This window comes from Bufo gargarizans, chromosome 3 (assembly GCF_014858855.1).
Source record: "Bufo gargarizans isolate SCDJY-AF-19 chromosome 3, ASM1485885v1, whole genome shotgun sequence".
NCBI lineage: Eukaryota > Metazoa > Chordata > Amphibia > Anura > Bufonidae > Bufo > Bufo gargarizans.
The window spans coordinates 581,682,325-581,699,518 of NC_058082.1; the positions used below are offsets into that span (position 1 = coordinate 581,682,325).

At 46.4% G+C, this 17,194-nt stretch overlaps 1 protein-coding gene across 1 annotated transcript in view; it reads right to left on the reverse strand.

Annotated features, from left to right (window-relative positions):
- The window catches only part of CYYR1 (cysteine and tyrosine rich 1), a 96,966-nt gene extending 80,112 nt beyond the window's left edge, over positions 1-16,854 (reverse strand). The window contains exon 1 of the mRNA XM_044287609.1: positions 16,597-16,854. Coding sequence (XP_044143544.1) covers positions 16,597-16,666 — 70 coding nt within the window. The 5' untranslated portion in view covers positions 16,667-16,854. The remainder of the gene's footprint in view (positions 1-16,596) is intronic.
- Between the last annotated feature and the right edge of the window lie 340 nt (positions 16,855-17,194).

A 17,194-nucleotide genomic window follows, 5' to 3' on the forward strand; every position in this document is an offset into this window, starting at 1 on the left:
CTCCACAGATCCACCCCATAACAGCGTCCTCCACATATCCACCTCATAACAGCGTCCTCCACAGATCCACCCCATAACAGCGTCCTCCACAGATCCACCCCATAACAGCGTCCTCCACAGATCCACCCCATAACAGCGTCCTCCACAGATCCACCCCATAACAGCTTCCTCCACAGATCCACCCCATAACAGCGTCCTCCACAGATCCACCCCATAACAGCGTCCTCCACAGATCCACCCCATAACAGCATCCTCCACAGATCCACCCCATAACAGCGTCCTTCACAGATCCACCCCATAACAGCGTCCTCCACAGATCCACCCCATAACAGCGTCCTCCACAGATCCACCCCGTAACAGCGTCCTCCACAGATCCACCCCGTAACAGCATCCTCCACAGATCCACCCCATAACAGCGTCCTCCACAGATCCACCCCATAACAGCGTCCGCCACAGATCCACTCCAGACCAGCGTCCTCCACAGATCCACCCCATAACAGCGTCCTCCACAGATCCACCCCATAACAGCGTTCTCCACAGATCCACCCCATAACAGCGTGTCATCCACAGATCCCCCATAACTATGTCATACCCAGCCGCGTCAGCGGCTCATATGGGAAAATCCAAGCAAATAGACCTCTAGCACAATTCCCTTAAAATATTGCATTGCATATCGTTATCGCAATTTTTAGGGCCCTAATCGCAATCGCACAAAATTCCCATATCGTGCAGCCCTAGTTTCTACTAACCAAGCCCTGCCTCAGGCATGGCATGATACAGTAGAATCATTGTCATAGACGTCAATAGCAGTTAGTCAATGGTACAAATCCCCTAGGGGGCTGCAAATAAATATTGAAAAAGTAACTTATATAATACTATTAAGGCAACTACTTCCAATTTCACTTGAAAGTCAACTGAGTAATCCATATTTTTAGCCCCAAAGGGGGGAGGGTTTCTGAGACGTGAGTCTGTATTACACTGCCAGATTTTTGCATGACTGCTCATTAGCGATCATCTTGCAGTCTAATATTGCCGCGATTGCCTGATGAATGCGCAAATGCTCGATCATCGGGCATTCCAAATCTTTTGAAGGCAGTATTGCACAGCCCGATGTGGCAGGCGATTGCCAGCAGCTCGCCAGCAGAGGAGACCGCTGCTATTACATGCAGCAATCTCCTCCACAGCATGGGCTGTATAATGGTTTGCCAGTGGCAGATCATTATTAGACACCAGCAATTTACTGCCTGCCAATGATAATTTTCGAACATGTCAAAAGATTTGGATTGCCCGATGATCGAGCATTTGCTCGTTCATTGGGACAATCTGCGGCAGTATATAGGTCATCAGTATCTAATCAGTGGGGGTTCAACACCTAGGACCCCCACGATTAGCTGTTTGAGAAGGCAGCGACATTCACAGTAGCACTGCAACCTTCTACAGCTTTCCAGCTTGGTTAGCATGGAGAAGGCCGTGGAGCTCACAGGAGCCTTCTCAAACAGCTGATCGGTTGGTTCCCGGGTGTTGGACTTCCACCGATCAGATACTGATGACTTATCCAGAGGATAGGTCATCAGTATTTAAGTCTCGGAAACCCTTTTAAATATTCAATTTATGCTATTTTCCTGTGCCCGTTGCCTTACAAAACACCTTGGTAAAAGGCATCTGTGATTAATCTTCATTCTCGTGTGTTCCATGAGGCCAAATGTTTGTTTTCAGAATAATTACATTTGGATAAAGAGTTTTAGAGCCATTTCCCAGTTTTCTATAATTTTTTAAAGGCCATTCCCTATAGAAACCTGCACAAGATGAGATGATTTAATTCACGAGCCAGCACTGGGCCAAGAGACAAAGATCAAGTTTCATTACTATTGACTAACTTCAATTAAAATGTCTAATAATGAAGCCTAATTTTCTGTATCTAATTGTGTGCAGGAGCGGGGATGAAATGGCGGCCACCGGGCTGTTATGATGTAGAACGCTAGATGTTCACCAATTACAAGGTAAAAACTGATTCATTAAATCAGGTTGATAATCAAATAGTCCATAAAGTGGGTTAATGTCTCAGAACCGCAGAGTAAAAAGGCATTCCCTCTAAACTGCCCTTGAAGCAGTGGATGACCGTAGTAGCTGTGTTCTCTGGAGGCCAACAGAAAAGAGACGCCGAAACTCAACTTATTCAAATTTTCTGACCATTTAGTTACATGGAGCAAAAAAGATGAATTTAAAATATCCATATTATAAGATGGTGCTTTAGCACTGCCCAAAAATCATGCTCCTGTAGGACTCTTGAGTACAGTGCTCACAGCAGTCCCAAAGAAGAGAATGGAGCAGTGGTCACGCATGCGCACCATACATTGTAAGACTTAGAAGGCCACGTAGGGCCTAAATGAATATGATAATATCTCCAGATATCATTTTACCAAGTAACAAAATAGAAAACACAAAAAGAGAACAGGGAGAGATGTCAGTTCCAGAAAGTGTCTCTCATAAAGTAAGGGCCTTCAATGGTTATCTTTCAGGACCCTAAGGTGATAGTCATGGCAGGTATGATGTACGGAGAGGATAATGGTAGGCATAGATGCAGAGTTTGACCAGGGGAAACAATCACAGATTGGAATTAGAATAAGAGGACCAAGGGCCCAGAGGGTAAGAAATTTAGCTTGGGTACCCAGCTACAAGGTTCTTCAAATCCATACATTTGATTGACTTTTTCTTTTCATTGCTAATTTAAGGGGGATAAGAATTTTTGCCACTTGAATAACCAAGTGGTGAAACATCATTTTGATGGTTTAAAATCAGTTGAGGTCAGACAAAGCAATACTGTTTTTGGCTTGATGGTAATATTGCGTTTACAAGTTATCTAAATTTCCTTACACATTTTATCCCAAAACTGGGAGATGATTGGGCAAGTAAACCAGATATAAAGATAGCTACTGGTAGAGTCGCAATTACTGGAGCTACACAGATTTTTTTTTTTTTTAAATAGGCAGGAGTTCGGTACTAAAGAGTCAGAAGCTTGTATAAGCGGGATAAGACATGGGAGTGGCTTAGAATGGTTCTAACCTCTTCATCTGAAAATTGAAGGCCAAACTATTGTTCTTATTCCTGTAATAATAGGGCTTCGTATCGGATGAGTGAAAAGAAGACAGGAGTAGAAGTTTGAGATAAAGCGAGCTTTAGGTGAATTTTTGAGACTGTTCAATTCCCTCAAAGGTGCCTTAAGCAATAAGAAAATAAATGTTTCAAGTAAATGATACAATTGAAGGAGTGGAGGAGGAGGCACGAAGAGTAAGTCAGTCTCTAAATAGGTAGGAGGTAACTGAGTCAGTGGGACATGGAGTAATTGGAACCAGATTTCCAAAGGGGGATAACGCCAATGGGCATCAGGAGAGACAGGTCATCATTGTTAGCCATATTTAAGCAGAAGTTACACCAAACTTTAATACTTCCTAAGGTAAGTATACTGGTGATTGAAGCTGTCTTGACTGGCAGGGGCAGACAAGAGTGGTAGCCAATCTGGGGCTGTGAGAACATGTGCGTTTCTAGTTCAACATCTAAGGATGGTTGGGTTTAAGCGGGGAGATTAGTTCAAGCCAGCAGGCCAGATAGATCGCTTTGTAATATAACAAAGGTCCAGGAGGGCAAACTCTGTTTACTTTCCTATTCTGCAGCCCTCTTCTCACAGCCTTGTCATGTGCAGGCTGTCTCCTCTCTGATATAAACAAGAGACGGGGAGAGCACTGGGAGGAGAAGGCCTGGGCAGAAAGTGGAGGGGGGGGGGGGGGGGCTGCTTTATATGCTGCTTGTTCCTGAATGGTAGCAGCTAGAAACATGCAACTGAGCTTGTTTGAAAGCTGACAAGACAGAGGAGAAATCACTCTTAGAAATCGAGTCGGGAATACTGTCGAGTAATCATTGTCTCACTAGACTGGAACTCTCCTCTCCTGGAAGGAAGTCGGACCAGAAGACTCCTACCAAAAGGGGAGGAACAGGGTAGTTAGCCCTGTACCTGCCAACCATTACCTCCCCTGCTGGAATAAATGGCACAGCATCACATTCTATTACATAACATTGTGTATAAAACATTAAACAATTGCAGATACTCCCAGGTCTGGGATACTGCACAATGACCTACTGTAACGGTAACTCCTCAACCTCAATGCATATTATATAACATGACCCCCAACCCGTGACCCATTATTTTTTGCACCTGGTCTCCTCTTATGATGCAAAAGGGCCCTCTAAGGCCCAAGTGTGAACCCGATCCTCTGCACCCCTAATAGTTACGCCACTGATGTGACCCACTTTGTTAAGGGTGTTAGTATTGATAGCAGCCCATAGACTGACTGCGACCCAAGAAGATGATTTTTTTGTACTACCTCTAACTAAATGACTGTAGTAAAATAATGACAACGTGTTGTTTTGTGTCATGGGTGAATTGCACATTTAAGGTGTTAAGTCTGATCACTTGGCACCTTTTCCAGAATAAAACTTGTAGCTGGAAATATAGACTCTGTTGCCAGGAGAACTCCTCACTTCTATCTCTGTTCTTGAAGAGGTTCAGGAGGAACTACAGAGAGGAGATACCAGCGATGTATAAACCTCACTGAGTTCATGGTTTAATGGCCTATTATAACCAGGCAATGTCAACCAAGATATATATTTTGTAGATATACTCCAACAGGGCAATTGCCCAGGACCCCCTTCCCGAAAGGGACCCCCTGCTGTTTGATACATAAGCCGTCCGATGGTGGGAGCCTTTTTTGGTATTCAATTGCTTTATTTCCCTCCTCCACATGCATCCTTTCTAACATGCTGCAGCGGCCCCTGTAAATTTACACAATCACCTCTGCTGTGCACCTCGCACATAATGTCACTCTGTCTCACCAGATGTCAGTGACGGCACCACATTATCTACAATCCTGATACCACAGACCAGCTTTAGGACATTCTGCGTAGGCTGAGATAACACAGCTCCGTCCCCCATCCATTCCCTGCACTTGCTCCAGGCTGCAAGACCTCAGACTGGGATGACTGGTGATAACTGGGCCTTCTGCTGCATCCGACCCCCAGGCTCTGACCTCAGCTGCTGGACGGCAGGGTGCTCCCAGGACCATCTCTTACCCAAATGTAATGCCCCTCTCCTATGGTTGATTTCATGCCATTATGTGTATGCACATTGTGTATTTGTATTTCTGATTTTGTGACTGTTAACATGTAATGTGCCTGGTTCACCAGCAGATGGCGGCAATAATGGCAGAGCTGTTTTTCCTTTAATGGAACCTTCTATGCATTCTAGCCGTCTTTAGAGAGGGAGGAGTTTTAGTTAGTAAAAGTCAGTCTAGCCTACCCCTTCTAGGGGAGAGGTCATGTCTAGCTTACCCCTCTGCTGGGGGAAGGCTGTGTTCTATCCAGCATAGCACCTTCCGCTCTGCTGGACCTAGAGGCCCAAGCTACAAGCTTCAGAAGCCAGAGAAAAGCTCCTCTGGATAAAGCCAAAGACAGACTATAGAAAGTCAAGTTCAGCAGAAAGGAAAAGTTCCTATTTAATATTGTTAGCACAGCAGAGCCAGAGAGCAACAGATGTAGCAGAGCCGAGTGTGTTTGCCTGCCAGAGTTAATGCCTGCCAGAGTAACCAAGATAAAGTCTAAAAATCGTTTGGAAGAAAGTTTATTCAAGAAAAGCTGCTGTTCAACGTTATACAAATTCTGTACTACATTTTTTTCTCCATTTCCTTCAACTATTCCCTTTTCTGCAACCGACGACCACGCCTGGGGTTCCAGAATACCCAGGTAGGAAGCACTGTGACACGTGCACAGCCACACCTAAAGGGGGCATTTTAGGCTACCATTACACCACTCTGGTATTCCTACATCTGGGTACCATCCTATCACTAAAGGGGGGGCCTGTGCCTGCAATGCAACTGGCGTCACAACAAACATTCATAACATTTAAAAGGGATCCCATGGCGGATGGCTTTTTTCCTGCCCGCTGCATAAACACCTGGCCTGCTCCCTCTCCAGCTAATTATGGATCTGGTAAGTCATTGTTAAAAAAAAAAATGCAACAATGTCTATAGGAGGAGGGTGCAGGGCCGCTGGTGGTCACACTGTCATTGTAGCAGCCCTGCACTGCCCTCAAGTACTGATGGTCACTGACCTGTGAGTTTCCACTATGAGCTCCCCATTTACCCTGTCTGAGTGGTATGCCCCCTGTGTGAACGTTGTGTGCTCCATATGTTTGCTTCCTGTGCCCCCTGTGTAGGGTGGCCAGATGTCCGGTTTTCTGGCTCCCTGTCCTCCATTAAGTGTAGGGCTGGACGGACACAGGGATGTCCTCCTTTTTCAGTAGCTCACGCTCAGACAGCAGCATTGTACTGCAACTACAAACTGACTGACTGACTGAGGCTTCTCTTCCCCCCCAGTCAGTCAGTAGAGCCCGTGGACATGGCTCTCTGTGGCTGACTGAGGGTGAGAGAAGCACCCTGGACTGCCCTGCCAGCTCACCTTCCCATCTTCCAGTTATTTATTTTTTTCCTTTTGCCAGCAACGGGGGCGTGGTTTAGCGGTCCGGTACCAGTGGCCACCCTACCTGTGTGAGCTGTGTGCACTCCCTGTGCAAGCTTTGCTCCTTGTGTGTGCCCCCTGTGCTCCCAGTGTGTGCTCCCAGTGTATGCCCCCTGTGCTTCCAGTGTGTGCCCCCTGTGCTCCCAGTGTGTGCTCTCTGTGCTCCAGGTGTCATTCACGGATCCCCCATAAGAGTGTGTCACCCACGGATCCCCCATAAGAGTGTGTCACCCACGGATACCCCATAACAGTGTGTCACTTATAGATCCCCATAACAGTGTCATCCACAGATCCCCCATACCAATGTGTCATCCACAGATCCCCCATAACAGCGTGTCATCCACAGATCCCCATAACAGTGTCATCTACAGATCCTCCATAACATTGTGTCATCCACAGATCCCCCATAACAGCGTGTCATCCACAGATCTCCCATCACAGTGCGTCATCCACAGATCCCCCATAACCGTGTCATCAACTGATCCCCCATAACCGTGTCATCCACCGATCCCCACATATTAGTGTCATCCACAGAATCCCCATAACAGCATCATCCACAGATCCCCCATAACAGTGTGTCATCCACAGAGCTCCCATAACAGTGTGTCATTCACAGATCCCCCATAACAGTGTGTCATCCACAGATCCCCCATAACAGTGTGTCATCCACAGATCCTCCATAACAGTGTGTCATCCACAGAACCCCCATAACAGTGTGTCATCCACAGATCCCCCATAACAGTGTTATCCACAGATCCCCCATAACAGTGTGTCATCCACAGATCCCCCATAACAGTGTGTCATCCACAGATCCCCCATAACAGTGTGTCATCCACAGATCCCCCATAACAGTGTTATCCACAGATCCCCCATAACAGTGTGTCACCCACAGATCCCCCATAACAGTGTGTCATCCACAGATCCCCCATAACAGTGTGTCATCCACAGATCCCCCATAACAGTGTGTCATCCACAGATCCCCCATAACAGTGTGTCATCCACAGATCCTCCATAACAGTGTGTCATCCACAGATCCCCCATAACAGTGTGTCATCCACAGATCCCCCATAACATTGTGTCATCCACAGATCCCCCATAACAGTGTGTCATCCACAGATCCCCCATAACAGTGTGTCATCCACAGATCCTCCATAACAGTGTGTCATCCACAGATCCCCCATAACAGTGTGTCATCCACAGATCCCCCATAACAGTGTGTCATCCACAGATCCCCTAGATAAAAAAGAGAGAGACAGGAGGCAGCGCCTCGTGTGTGGAACCATTTGATAGTTTAAAAACACCAATACACTGATTGTGCTTACCGTTTTGGGTTGTGATGAGTCACAACTCCTTTGAATCACTTTTGCTGGTAAAAAAACCTGTCCAGCTTGCAGGGGTGTCTGCTGCTGCTGCCCAGGTCCTTCCCCGTTGCCGTGGGAAACGGTCACAGGGATACGGCGGATAGTGGATAGGTTTAAAAAATGTGACACAGATTTATTGTCCTGATGAAGGGGGCAGTTCGCCCCTGAAACGTGTAGACAAAACTATAAATAAAGATCCTTCTATTTATCCACCGAGTTCTGACTTCCTTCTGCAGCAGCGCCGTTCCAAAAAAAGGTCAATTTTTTCAACCTATCCACTATCTCCAGATCCCCATAACAGTGTGTTATCCACAGATCCCCATAACAGTGTGTTATCCACAGATCCCCATAACAGTGTGTCATCCATAGATCCCTCATAACAGTGTGTCATCCATAGATCCCCCATAACAGTGCGTCATCCATAGATCCCCCATAAAAGTGTGTCATCCACAGATCCCCATAACAGTGTGTCATCCATAGATCCCTCATAACAGTGTGTCACCCACAGATTCCCCCATAACAGTGTGTCATCCACAGATCCCCCCATAACAGTGTGTCATCCATAGATCCCTCATAACAGTGTGTCACCCACAGATCCCCCATAACAGTGTGTCATCCACAGATCCCCCATAACAGTGTGTCATCCATAGATCCCTCATAACAGTGTGTCATCCATAGATCCCTCATAACAGTGTGTCACCCACAGATCCCCCATAACAGTGTGTCATCCACAGATCCCCCATAACAGTGTGTCATCCATAGATCCCTCATAACAGTGTGTCACCCACAGATTCCTCATAACAGTGTGTCATCCATAGATCCCTCATAACAGTGTGTCACCCACAGATCCCCCATAACAGTGTGTCATCCATAGATCCCTCATAACAGTGTGTCACCCACAGATCCCCCATAACAGTGTGTCATCCATAGATCCCCCATAACAGTGTGTCATCCACAGATGACAGGATGTTCCGTGGTATATAAGGCAGTTTCCTCAAGGGAGGGTGTCTGAGCTTAAGTACCTAGTTCACCAGAAAAGGTGTTTTGTTATTTGCTAGTACCGACCCCTTTCTCTGCCTGACTATTCTGACTTTCCGCTGCCTGCCTTGACTATAGCTTTTTCTCTGTTTTGACCCATTTCCGCCTGCCCCGACCTCTGACCTGTTCTATCGATGTTTGCCGCCTGCCCTGACCTTGGCTAGTTTTCTGGTGTGTTTTGCCGGATCCCTTGGTGCTCCACATCGGTGTCTCTGACCCCCCATAGGTCAGCTGACAACTACACCAGGACTACTCTTGGAGGTAGCGGCCTCTGCAACAAAGTCCAGATCCCTGTACAGGGGTTAAAGAGTGAATACCAGGGAACCGCCAGGATAATGCCCTTAGGTTTAGCCCAAAGTCAGACTGGTTAGTTACCACCACTGCCCGTTACAAATGTATATTTCTAGACAATGGTCCAAACTTATAGAAAACTGGGGACACATAATTCTACATTAGTATGATGTAACCACCTCTTGAATTATTTCACCAGAGTTTACCTTTAGTTTTCAGGATATCTGTTTGATTGGCATCAAAAGTTGAAGGCTATGTATTTTTTACATTGTAAGGAAATTTGAAATAGCTCAAAGTCTTATGTAATAAAGTACAGGGCTGCACCGCCAATTAGGCTAGGTGAGGCGATCGCCTCAGGTGGAGCAGCAGGGCAGGGAGAGATGAGCGCTTCCATTGTGGAAGCGCTCATCTGTATATTCATCTCTATCGCCGTCCTGAGGACAGCCATACAGATGGATGTGCTGCGGGGCAGTAGAGAGGCTGCAGCCTATCAGAGGCCGGTGCAGGCGCCGCCTGAGCCGTACAGCGCGGGACACAAGCCGGAAGAGGCCTGCATTGCATCGCTGCCAGCCTCATGGAGGTAAGTATAATTGTTTATTCTTTTATATAGCACACAATGCAGGAAAGGAGCACTATCGGGGCATCTAGAGGCACTCCTTACTGGCACATTATTGGTGGGCACTATGGGGGCACAAAAGTGGTATTTTATATCATGGCCACTATGGGGAAGGGGGGAGAGGAACAGTATGGGGGCATCTAGGGGCACTTCTTATTGGCACATTATTGGGGGGCATCAACTGAGGGCACAAAAAAGGGGTATTTTAAATGTGGGGCACTATGGGGAAGGGGGAGATGAACACTATGGGAACATCTACTGAGGGCACAAAGAAGGGGTATTTTATATGGGGGGCTCTGTATACGGGGAATTTTATACTGGTACATTATGGGGATGGGGTGCACTATGGGGAAGGGGGGAGAGGAGCACTATTAGTGCATCTACTGGGACATTTTATACTGGTACATAATCGGCGGCACAATGAGAAAGGGGGGAGAGGAGCACTATGAGGGCATTTACTGGGGGCTTTATATAGGGGTATTTTATACTGGCACATTATAGGGGCACATTGGGAAAGGGGGCAGAGGAGCACTATGGGGGCATTGACCTGGGGGCATTATATAGGGGTATTTTATACTGGGACACATCATGGGGACACTATGGGGACATTGGCACAACTGGGGGCATTAAACATTATAAGGAAAATTATTACTACTGGGTGGCATTGTGGTGGGCTTTATTACTACTGGGGGACTGTGGGGAACATAATACTAGTATGGGCACTATGGGAGCATTATTACTTCTGGGGCACAGTGGGGACATGTTGGGGGCACTGTAGGGGCAGTGTTACTACCAAGTGTGTAGGAGCTCCCTGGCATAATATTAGCTTAGCACAGTAATTTTGGGGGGACCTTATGTTTACACTATTGGTATCAGGGGCACTATTTGCTGGGTGCAGTTATTTCAGGACACTGCATGCCAATAATTATTGAAGGGCACTATCTGCATGGTACTAGTATTATCAGGGGGTTTATCTATTTCTGCAGTATAGTATTGGGGAGCACGGCAGGCACAGTATTGGGGGTGGTAGGATGATTTGTCCAGAAGATGGGAGGATAATGGAAAAGTAGTAAACTAAGATGTTTTTTTGCCAAACTACAGAGACGAGAGATGGCTGAAAGAAATCATCATGGCGGTCATACTGCTGGAGGATATATCATACTGCTGGAGGATATATCATACTGCTGGAGTTGATGAAAGATTGCCTGACAAATAGAGAAATGTACTGTCTCCCGCAGAACCACTGACCTTAATTTGCACTTGATTTATAAAAAAGTGAATCAGTTCCCCATTTGCATTTCCATTACTCTCTGTACATTTGCATAATAAGAGAGCCAATTAGTTTGCTAAATGTGATGCGCACAGTTCTGTCAAGTGCAAATGACTGCCCGCAAAGCCTGGTTACACTTGTGACATGTACATGAGCTGGTGGAGTGGAGGACTACAAGTTCTGGAGACCAAACCCACCCATATTCAGGATTCAATATATAATTAGGGCAGTCATACACATTCAATAGCTGACAGCCGACATGCGAATGTTCGCCTGACAGCTATGTCTCCTGACTCCCACCCGGCTCCCCCATACACATAGATCAATGTATGTATTTTAAATGGGTAGAAGATAAAGCTGTTGCCAGACGCTCCCAGGAGAACAAAAGGATTGGGCAAAAATATTCACTTTGCCCCACCCTTCTCTCCCCCGACATCATCTGTCAGGGAACCGTCGGGCGTTCCCCACACATATTGGACTGTTGGGCGAACCCGGTCTCCTCAGCAGGTCCGGCCAACAATGCAATAATGTGTAAGGGGGCTTTTAGACCGGAGGGTCTTCTGATAGTGCACACTTAGGTTTCCTTCCTTAGGTTCATACATTTCATTAGTTTTTTTAAATCATTTTTTGGGTGAGATTTTTTTCACTCATACTTGTCTATATTTAGAAGTTGGCTTGCAGGATGGACTTGATTAAGACACAAAAAGCCCTCATTTTTCAGACATGGACATGCTTCTATCCACAAGAATTGGCCGCCTTAGGGTACGGCTACACAGTCAGGTTTCTGCATGCAGTTTTGGAAGACAAAACTAGTAAATTCAAAAAAGTCTGGTATACTTTATCTCCTTTTATGATCCACTCCTGATTTTGGCTTCCAAACTGCATGCAGAATCCTGACCATGTGGCCGTACCCTTACATCTAGACTCCACCACTTTTGTGACACACGACTCCCTTTCAGAACATGGGCTGATGCACCATCCCGATGCCACATAAAGTTACTTCTCATGGAGGGTTGCTTTCATGTGTCGTGCAGTAGATCTGCCAACTCATTTGGGAGGTCTCTTTTTTTCTGGGATCCTCCCAGATGTTCCAGGAGAGTTTGCAAGTATTATTTACACATGCTTTAGGCTAATGCTGCAGTCACAAACCGCGGATCTACAAAATAGGCATGTCGTCCGAGTGTATGCCGCATTTTGGCATCCGTGTGCCGTTCCCATCAGTGTGTCTGTTCCACAAAAGATAGAAAATAACCCTTTGGAATCAATGGGTCCTACTCCAACTTGTGGCATGCACAAAATGTACATGGTAGTGTGCATGAGGCCTTAAAGGGGTTATCCAAGAGTATAAAGTGTCCCCCCATGTGCTGGGCCCCTCACATGCAGAGCTGTTGGTTCCCGCACCGCCACTGCTGCTTCTCACTGTACACGGATTAAAACATCTGGTGTCGGGGGGAGGGCAGCCAATGGCAGGCGGGGATGGGGATGAGCCTCCCTAGCATCGCGGGTGACGCTAGGGAGGCTCGTCCCCGCCTCCCCCGACATCGGATGTTTTCATCCATGAACAGGGAGAAGCAGCAGCGGCAGCGTGGGGACCAGCAGCACCACAAGGAGCGGGGTAAGTATATTCCATGTGGGGGGCCCGGCACATGGGGGGCCACTTTATACTCTTGGATAACCCCTATATCGAAGCCTACAGCAATACACATGAAAAATACTGCAGCACATAGAGCATGCTGGTAAAATCCAAGTGCGGATCCACAGGATGCCAAATCCATAGCAGAAATCCAGGAGACATCTTTGGATTTCTGCCATAGATTCAATGCTGGAGTTTTCCAGACGGAAATCATAAAAACTAGGATATCCAGATGAAGTTGCAAAACTTCAGAACTTGATCAAGACTGGTGGCGGTTCCTAGAAACATAACTGTTGGGGGTAGCGGTGTAACACATTGGACATAAACATTACATAGTGGTCGGCAGATCCTGCTGAGGTCAACAGGATCAGCCAGCGCTCTTGTGTGTGGCTAAAGCCCCTATGGTGGAGGCTCCTAGACAATTGTCCGTTTTGACAAGCTAAACCTAAACTCATCTGGCAGCGACGGGAGGTTTAGATACAAATCGACATGTGGAACTGGAACGGATACTAAGATTTCACAGGAAATGACCCTCGACCCTGCCATCCATAGCGTCAGAGATGTGACTGTGAGTGATGACCTTTTGGGTTGTTTCCTGTGGAAGAACTAAAAAGTAATCCGCTAATAGTTCAAATAACCAGATGTAAGAAATTACCCATCGGAAACAACAGGAAAGTGACTGCGCACCCAGCGGTGGTAAAAAGAAGAGGAGAGGATTCTAGCGCTGTGTCTTGCTTCATTTTTTCTTTGAGGGTACATTCACATTCGAAATGGGTCGTGGTGCGGCAAGAAGCATGTTAACCCCTTAATGACCACCCATGCTTGTTTTTATGGGGATAATTAAGGGGCTTTAATCTGCAGCTCCTATAAAACCCCAGCCCTGCAGAATATTGGCTGCCACTGGTCAGGTGCCCGGCTGTCTCTGACATTCAGCTTCAGTTTCTGCCCTCCTGATCTTTGCACTTGTGGCGGTCAATGACAGAGCACACCCCCGCGGTACCACTCCATTCAAGTCTAGGAGCCTGACAAAGATGGCCAAGCGTTGTTCTCAGCTATCTCTGCCAGCTCCACAGACTTTGGGGTGGCAGCATGCAGGTGCAACTATTCAAATGTGGGACATTGGACGCTTGTTCTTCTAATTAGTGGGGCTCCCTACAGTGGGACCACCAGTAATCAAGCATGTATCAGTTTTAATAAATTATTGTATTTCACATAAAATTACAATTCTGGAGTATCTATTCTGGAGAGGGGGCAGGTCCTCTTTTAAGGATTTTCTGAGACTTTACTTCTGTTGACCTTTCATCAGGATAGGTCATCATTATCTGATTGGTGGGGGTCTGACACCCAGGACCCCCACCTGTTATCTGTTTGAGAAGGCAGCAACGCTCGCAGTAGCTCCGCAGCCTTTTCCAGCTTTCCCTAGGCCATGTGACGTCACGTTCATCGGACATGTGGCCTAGGCACAGCTCAGCTCCATTGACGTGAATGGGGCTGAACTGCAATACCCAGCACTGCCACTATACAATGTAAGGCGCTGTGCTTGGTGAGCAGAGAGAAGGCAGTGGCACTGCTGCAAGCGCCGTTGCTTTTTCAAACAGCTGATCAGTGGGGGTCCCGGGTGTCAGACCCCCACTGATCAGATACTGATGACCTATACTGAAGAATAGGTCATCAGTAAAAAAAAAACTATTAATTGTTAGGAAGGCCATCAGTAGCTGATTGGTGAGGGTCCGAAACCAGGCACCCCCGCTGTACAGCTATTCTGGAAGTTGATGCTGGAACTACACATCTCCATCAACTGTGCAGTGGCCAGTGCCTCCACTGACTTTAATGGTAGTTCTGCTGCCGCCTTCCAGCAATGAAGCTACACCCAAACAGTCAGTAAAGTGGGGATGTGGAGTGTCGGAGCCCTGCTTAACAGCTAGTGATGGCCTGTCCTGAGAACAGGGCATCACTTAGTAAAAGCTGAACTCCCCCTTTAATGCCTATTCCAGCAGATTAGAGGGTTACTAACTTTTCAAAAACGTTTGATATTTCATAGAGTCATACCAAAAGTTTAGATCGGTGAGTGTCTGAGCCCCGAGACCCCCATCGATCTCTAGAAGGAGGGGAGAGAAGCGAGCGCATAGTAGAAGCTAGACTACCCCTTTAATGCCTATTCCTGTGGGTCACTAACTTTTTAAAAACTTTTGATATATCATAGAGACATATTAAAAGTTTCGAAAGGTGGGGGTCTGAGCATTGAGGCGATATGAGCTTGCTTCTCTCTCCTCATTCTAGAGATTGTCGGGGTCTCAGCACTCAGACCTCTACCTATTAAACTTATAATGTCTCTATGACATATCAAATGTTTTTTGAAAATTAAGTGACCTATAAAAGTTATTTCAGATATAAACTACATGTTTTAACAGTCATCCATAGGTTCTCATGTTTACCCCCCCTCCCATATACTGCACAGTGTACATTTTTTTACCCATTCCATATGACAGAAATATCGTATCTTTGACCTATACTAACCCGACGGAGACCAAAAAGGGAGACTCTTCTTTCGGGAGAATGGGAGTCCTACGAGTATATTTGACATGCAGAATGACTGGGAACTCTCGAGGCACATGCAGTGCGATGTATACAGCACACCGTACATACACCTGTCTCCGGCGTATACAGCTGTCAGACCAAAGCTCTGCCATCTGGTGCTCCAGCCTCCCAGTATGGATATAGTCTGCCGGTGTGTCTATGCCTGGTATTATAGTCTCCACAACCATGCCTCGACCCTCTGTTCCTCTCCTCCAGCATCCAATAATTCAGAATGCCGTATAACCCAGACTGAGAGGAGAGACACAATTATAAAATGTCTCAAAATGTGACAGTAGCAGATCTGTGAAAATATTTGATTTTGCACTTATCTCCTTTAGTACGCTACTGGTTTTTATAGAATTTTCTATGACCAACTGATAATCCAGAAATATTTGCCTCTCCAAGTGTTGATCTGGAGGACCAGGGCAGGCAATGTGGAAGCAAGCAATATGGTACATGGACAACGTCATCCGGGGGCACTCCGCCTGTTGTTGGGTTGCATGCTGGGGGTTGTGGTTTTACAAATGCTAGTGTGCCAGAGGTGGTTGACTCCAAGCTTTCGGGGGACCCTTTTAATCCTTCAAACCCCAAAATAGTCCTGTATCCGCTGTTTTAATGGAGCGGTGTTCATGGGGGCCCCATGGGACTGATGGGGAGTACGACGCTTGTCTCTATGTGGCAAAGCAAGACTTTGAATGTAGCGGTTGTGCGCATGAGCGACGACCGCTCCATTCGAAGGGGGGGGGGGGAGCATGGAACCCCGTTTCTCGTGAACGGTGGGTGTCCCAGTGGTCGGACCTCCAACGATCAGACGCGTGTCACCTATCCAGTGGATAGATTAGTTGGAAACCCTTTAATATAATGGATCGGGTTTACTTTCAGTGCTACGCGATGCCACAGAGAGTTGTGCCAGTGGCAAACTCATCTTACCTACATCTGTACTGCATCCCTGCCCTCATCTGCTGCAGACTGCAATGTCTGACGGACAGGCTTTTCCCATTATTAGCAGATGTTTAGTCAATATTCAGATGTATCAGTATCCATGAGGTCTCTGTATTGAGAGACAGCATAGGGGAGCTGAGTTTGTCTGAGGTCAAGAGCTAGGTATTCCCATTCTGCCTTCTATAAACCTAACACGTTTAGTTATTACAATGCACAAACCATGCAAAGCGAGGTGACAAAGTCAGCTTTGCTACACCAAAAAAGTTACGTAAGAAAGTAAGCAAGAGTGCTGGGGACTTACTGGAGCTGATAGCTGAGAGCAGCAGCGCGGTCCGCAGACTGGTGTGGCTGGGTGCCCGGGTCAGGTCCATCCAGGCAGCGGATGAGGGCACGGCGTGCAAATCCAGGCAGGAGTCAGCGTCATATAATGCACAGTAACCTATATTAGTTGGCTGGATGTGACTGTGTCCTCCCTCATGCAGAGCTGTGAAGCTGCTGGGTCCCCCCCTACAGATTTTCTTTGTGTGTGTGAGAATTCCCTGCTCCTTCCTCTTGTATTCCAATAGCTTTTCCTGATGCCTCCATTCTCAGATTTCACATTTCTGCTAGGTGGGTGGCAAGTGTTTTTTTTTTTTTTTTTTCTTTAAAGATACAGCTCTGTGTGTGACATCCTGCAGGAGCCTCTCTCTCCTTTCTTAAAAAAAAAAGTTACTAACATTTTCTTATCTCTTAAAAAAGAAATGATGTAAAAATAAATAGAAGTTCTTCCATGAAACTTGATCTTTAACAAAAAAAAAATCATAACCAAATAAAAAATATATATTTTTTATTATGTTATTATTATATTTTTTTTTTACAAATTATTTATTTTATGCACTTACAGTTAGGTCCATATATAT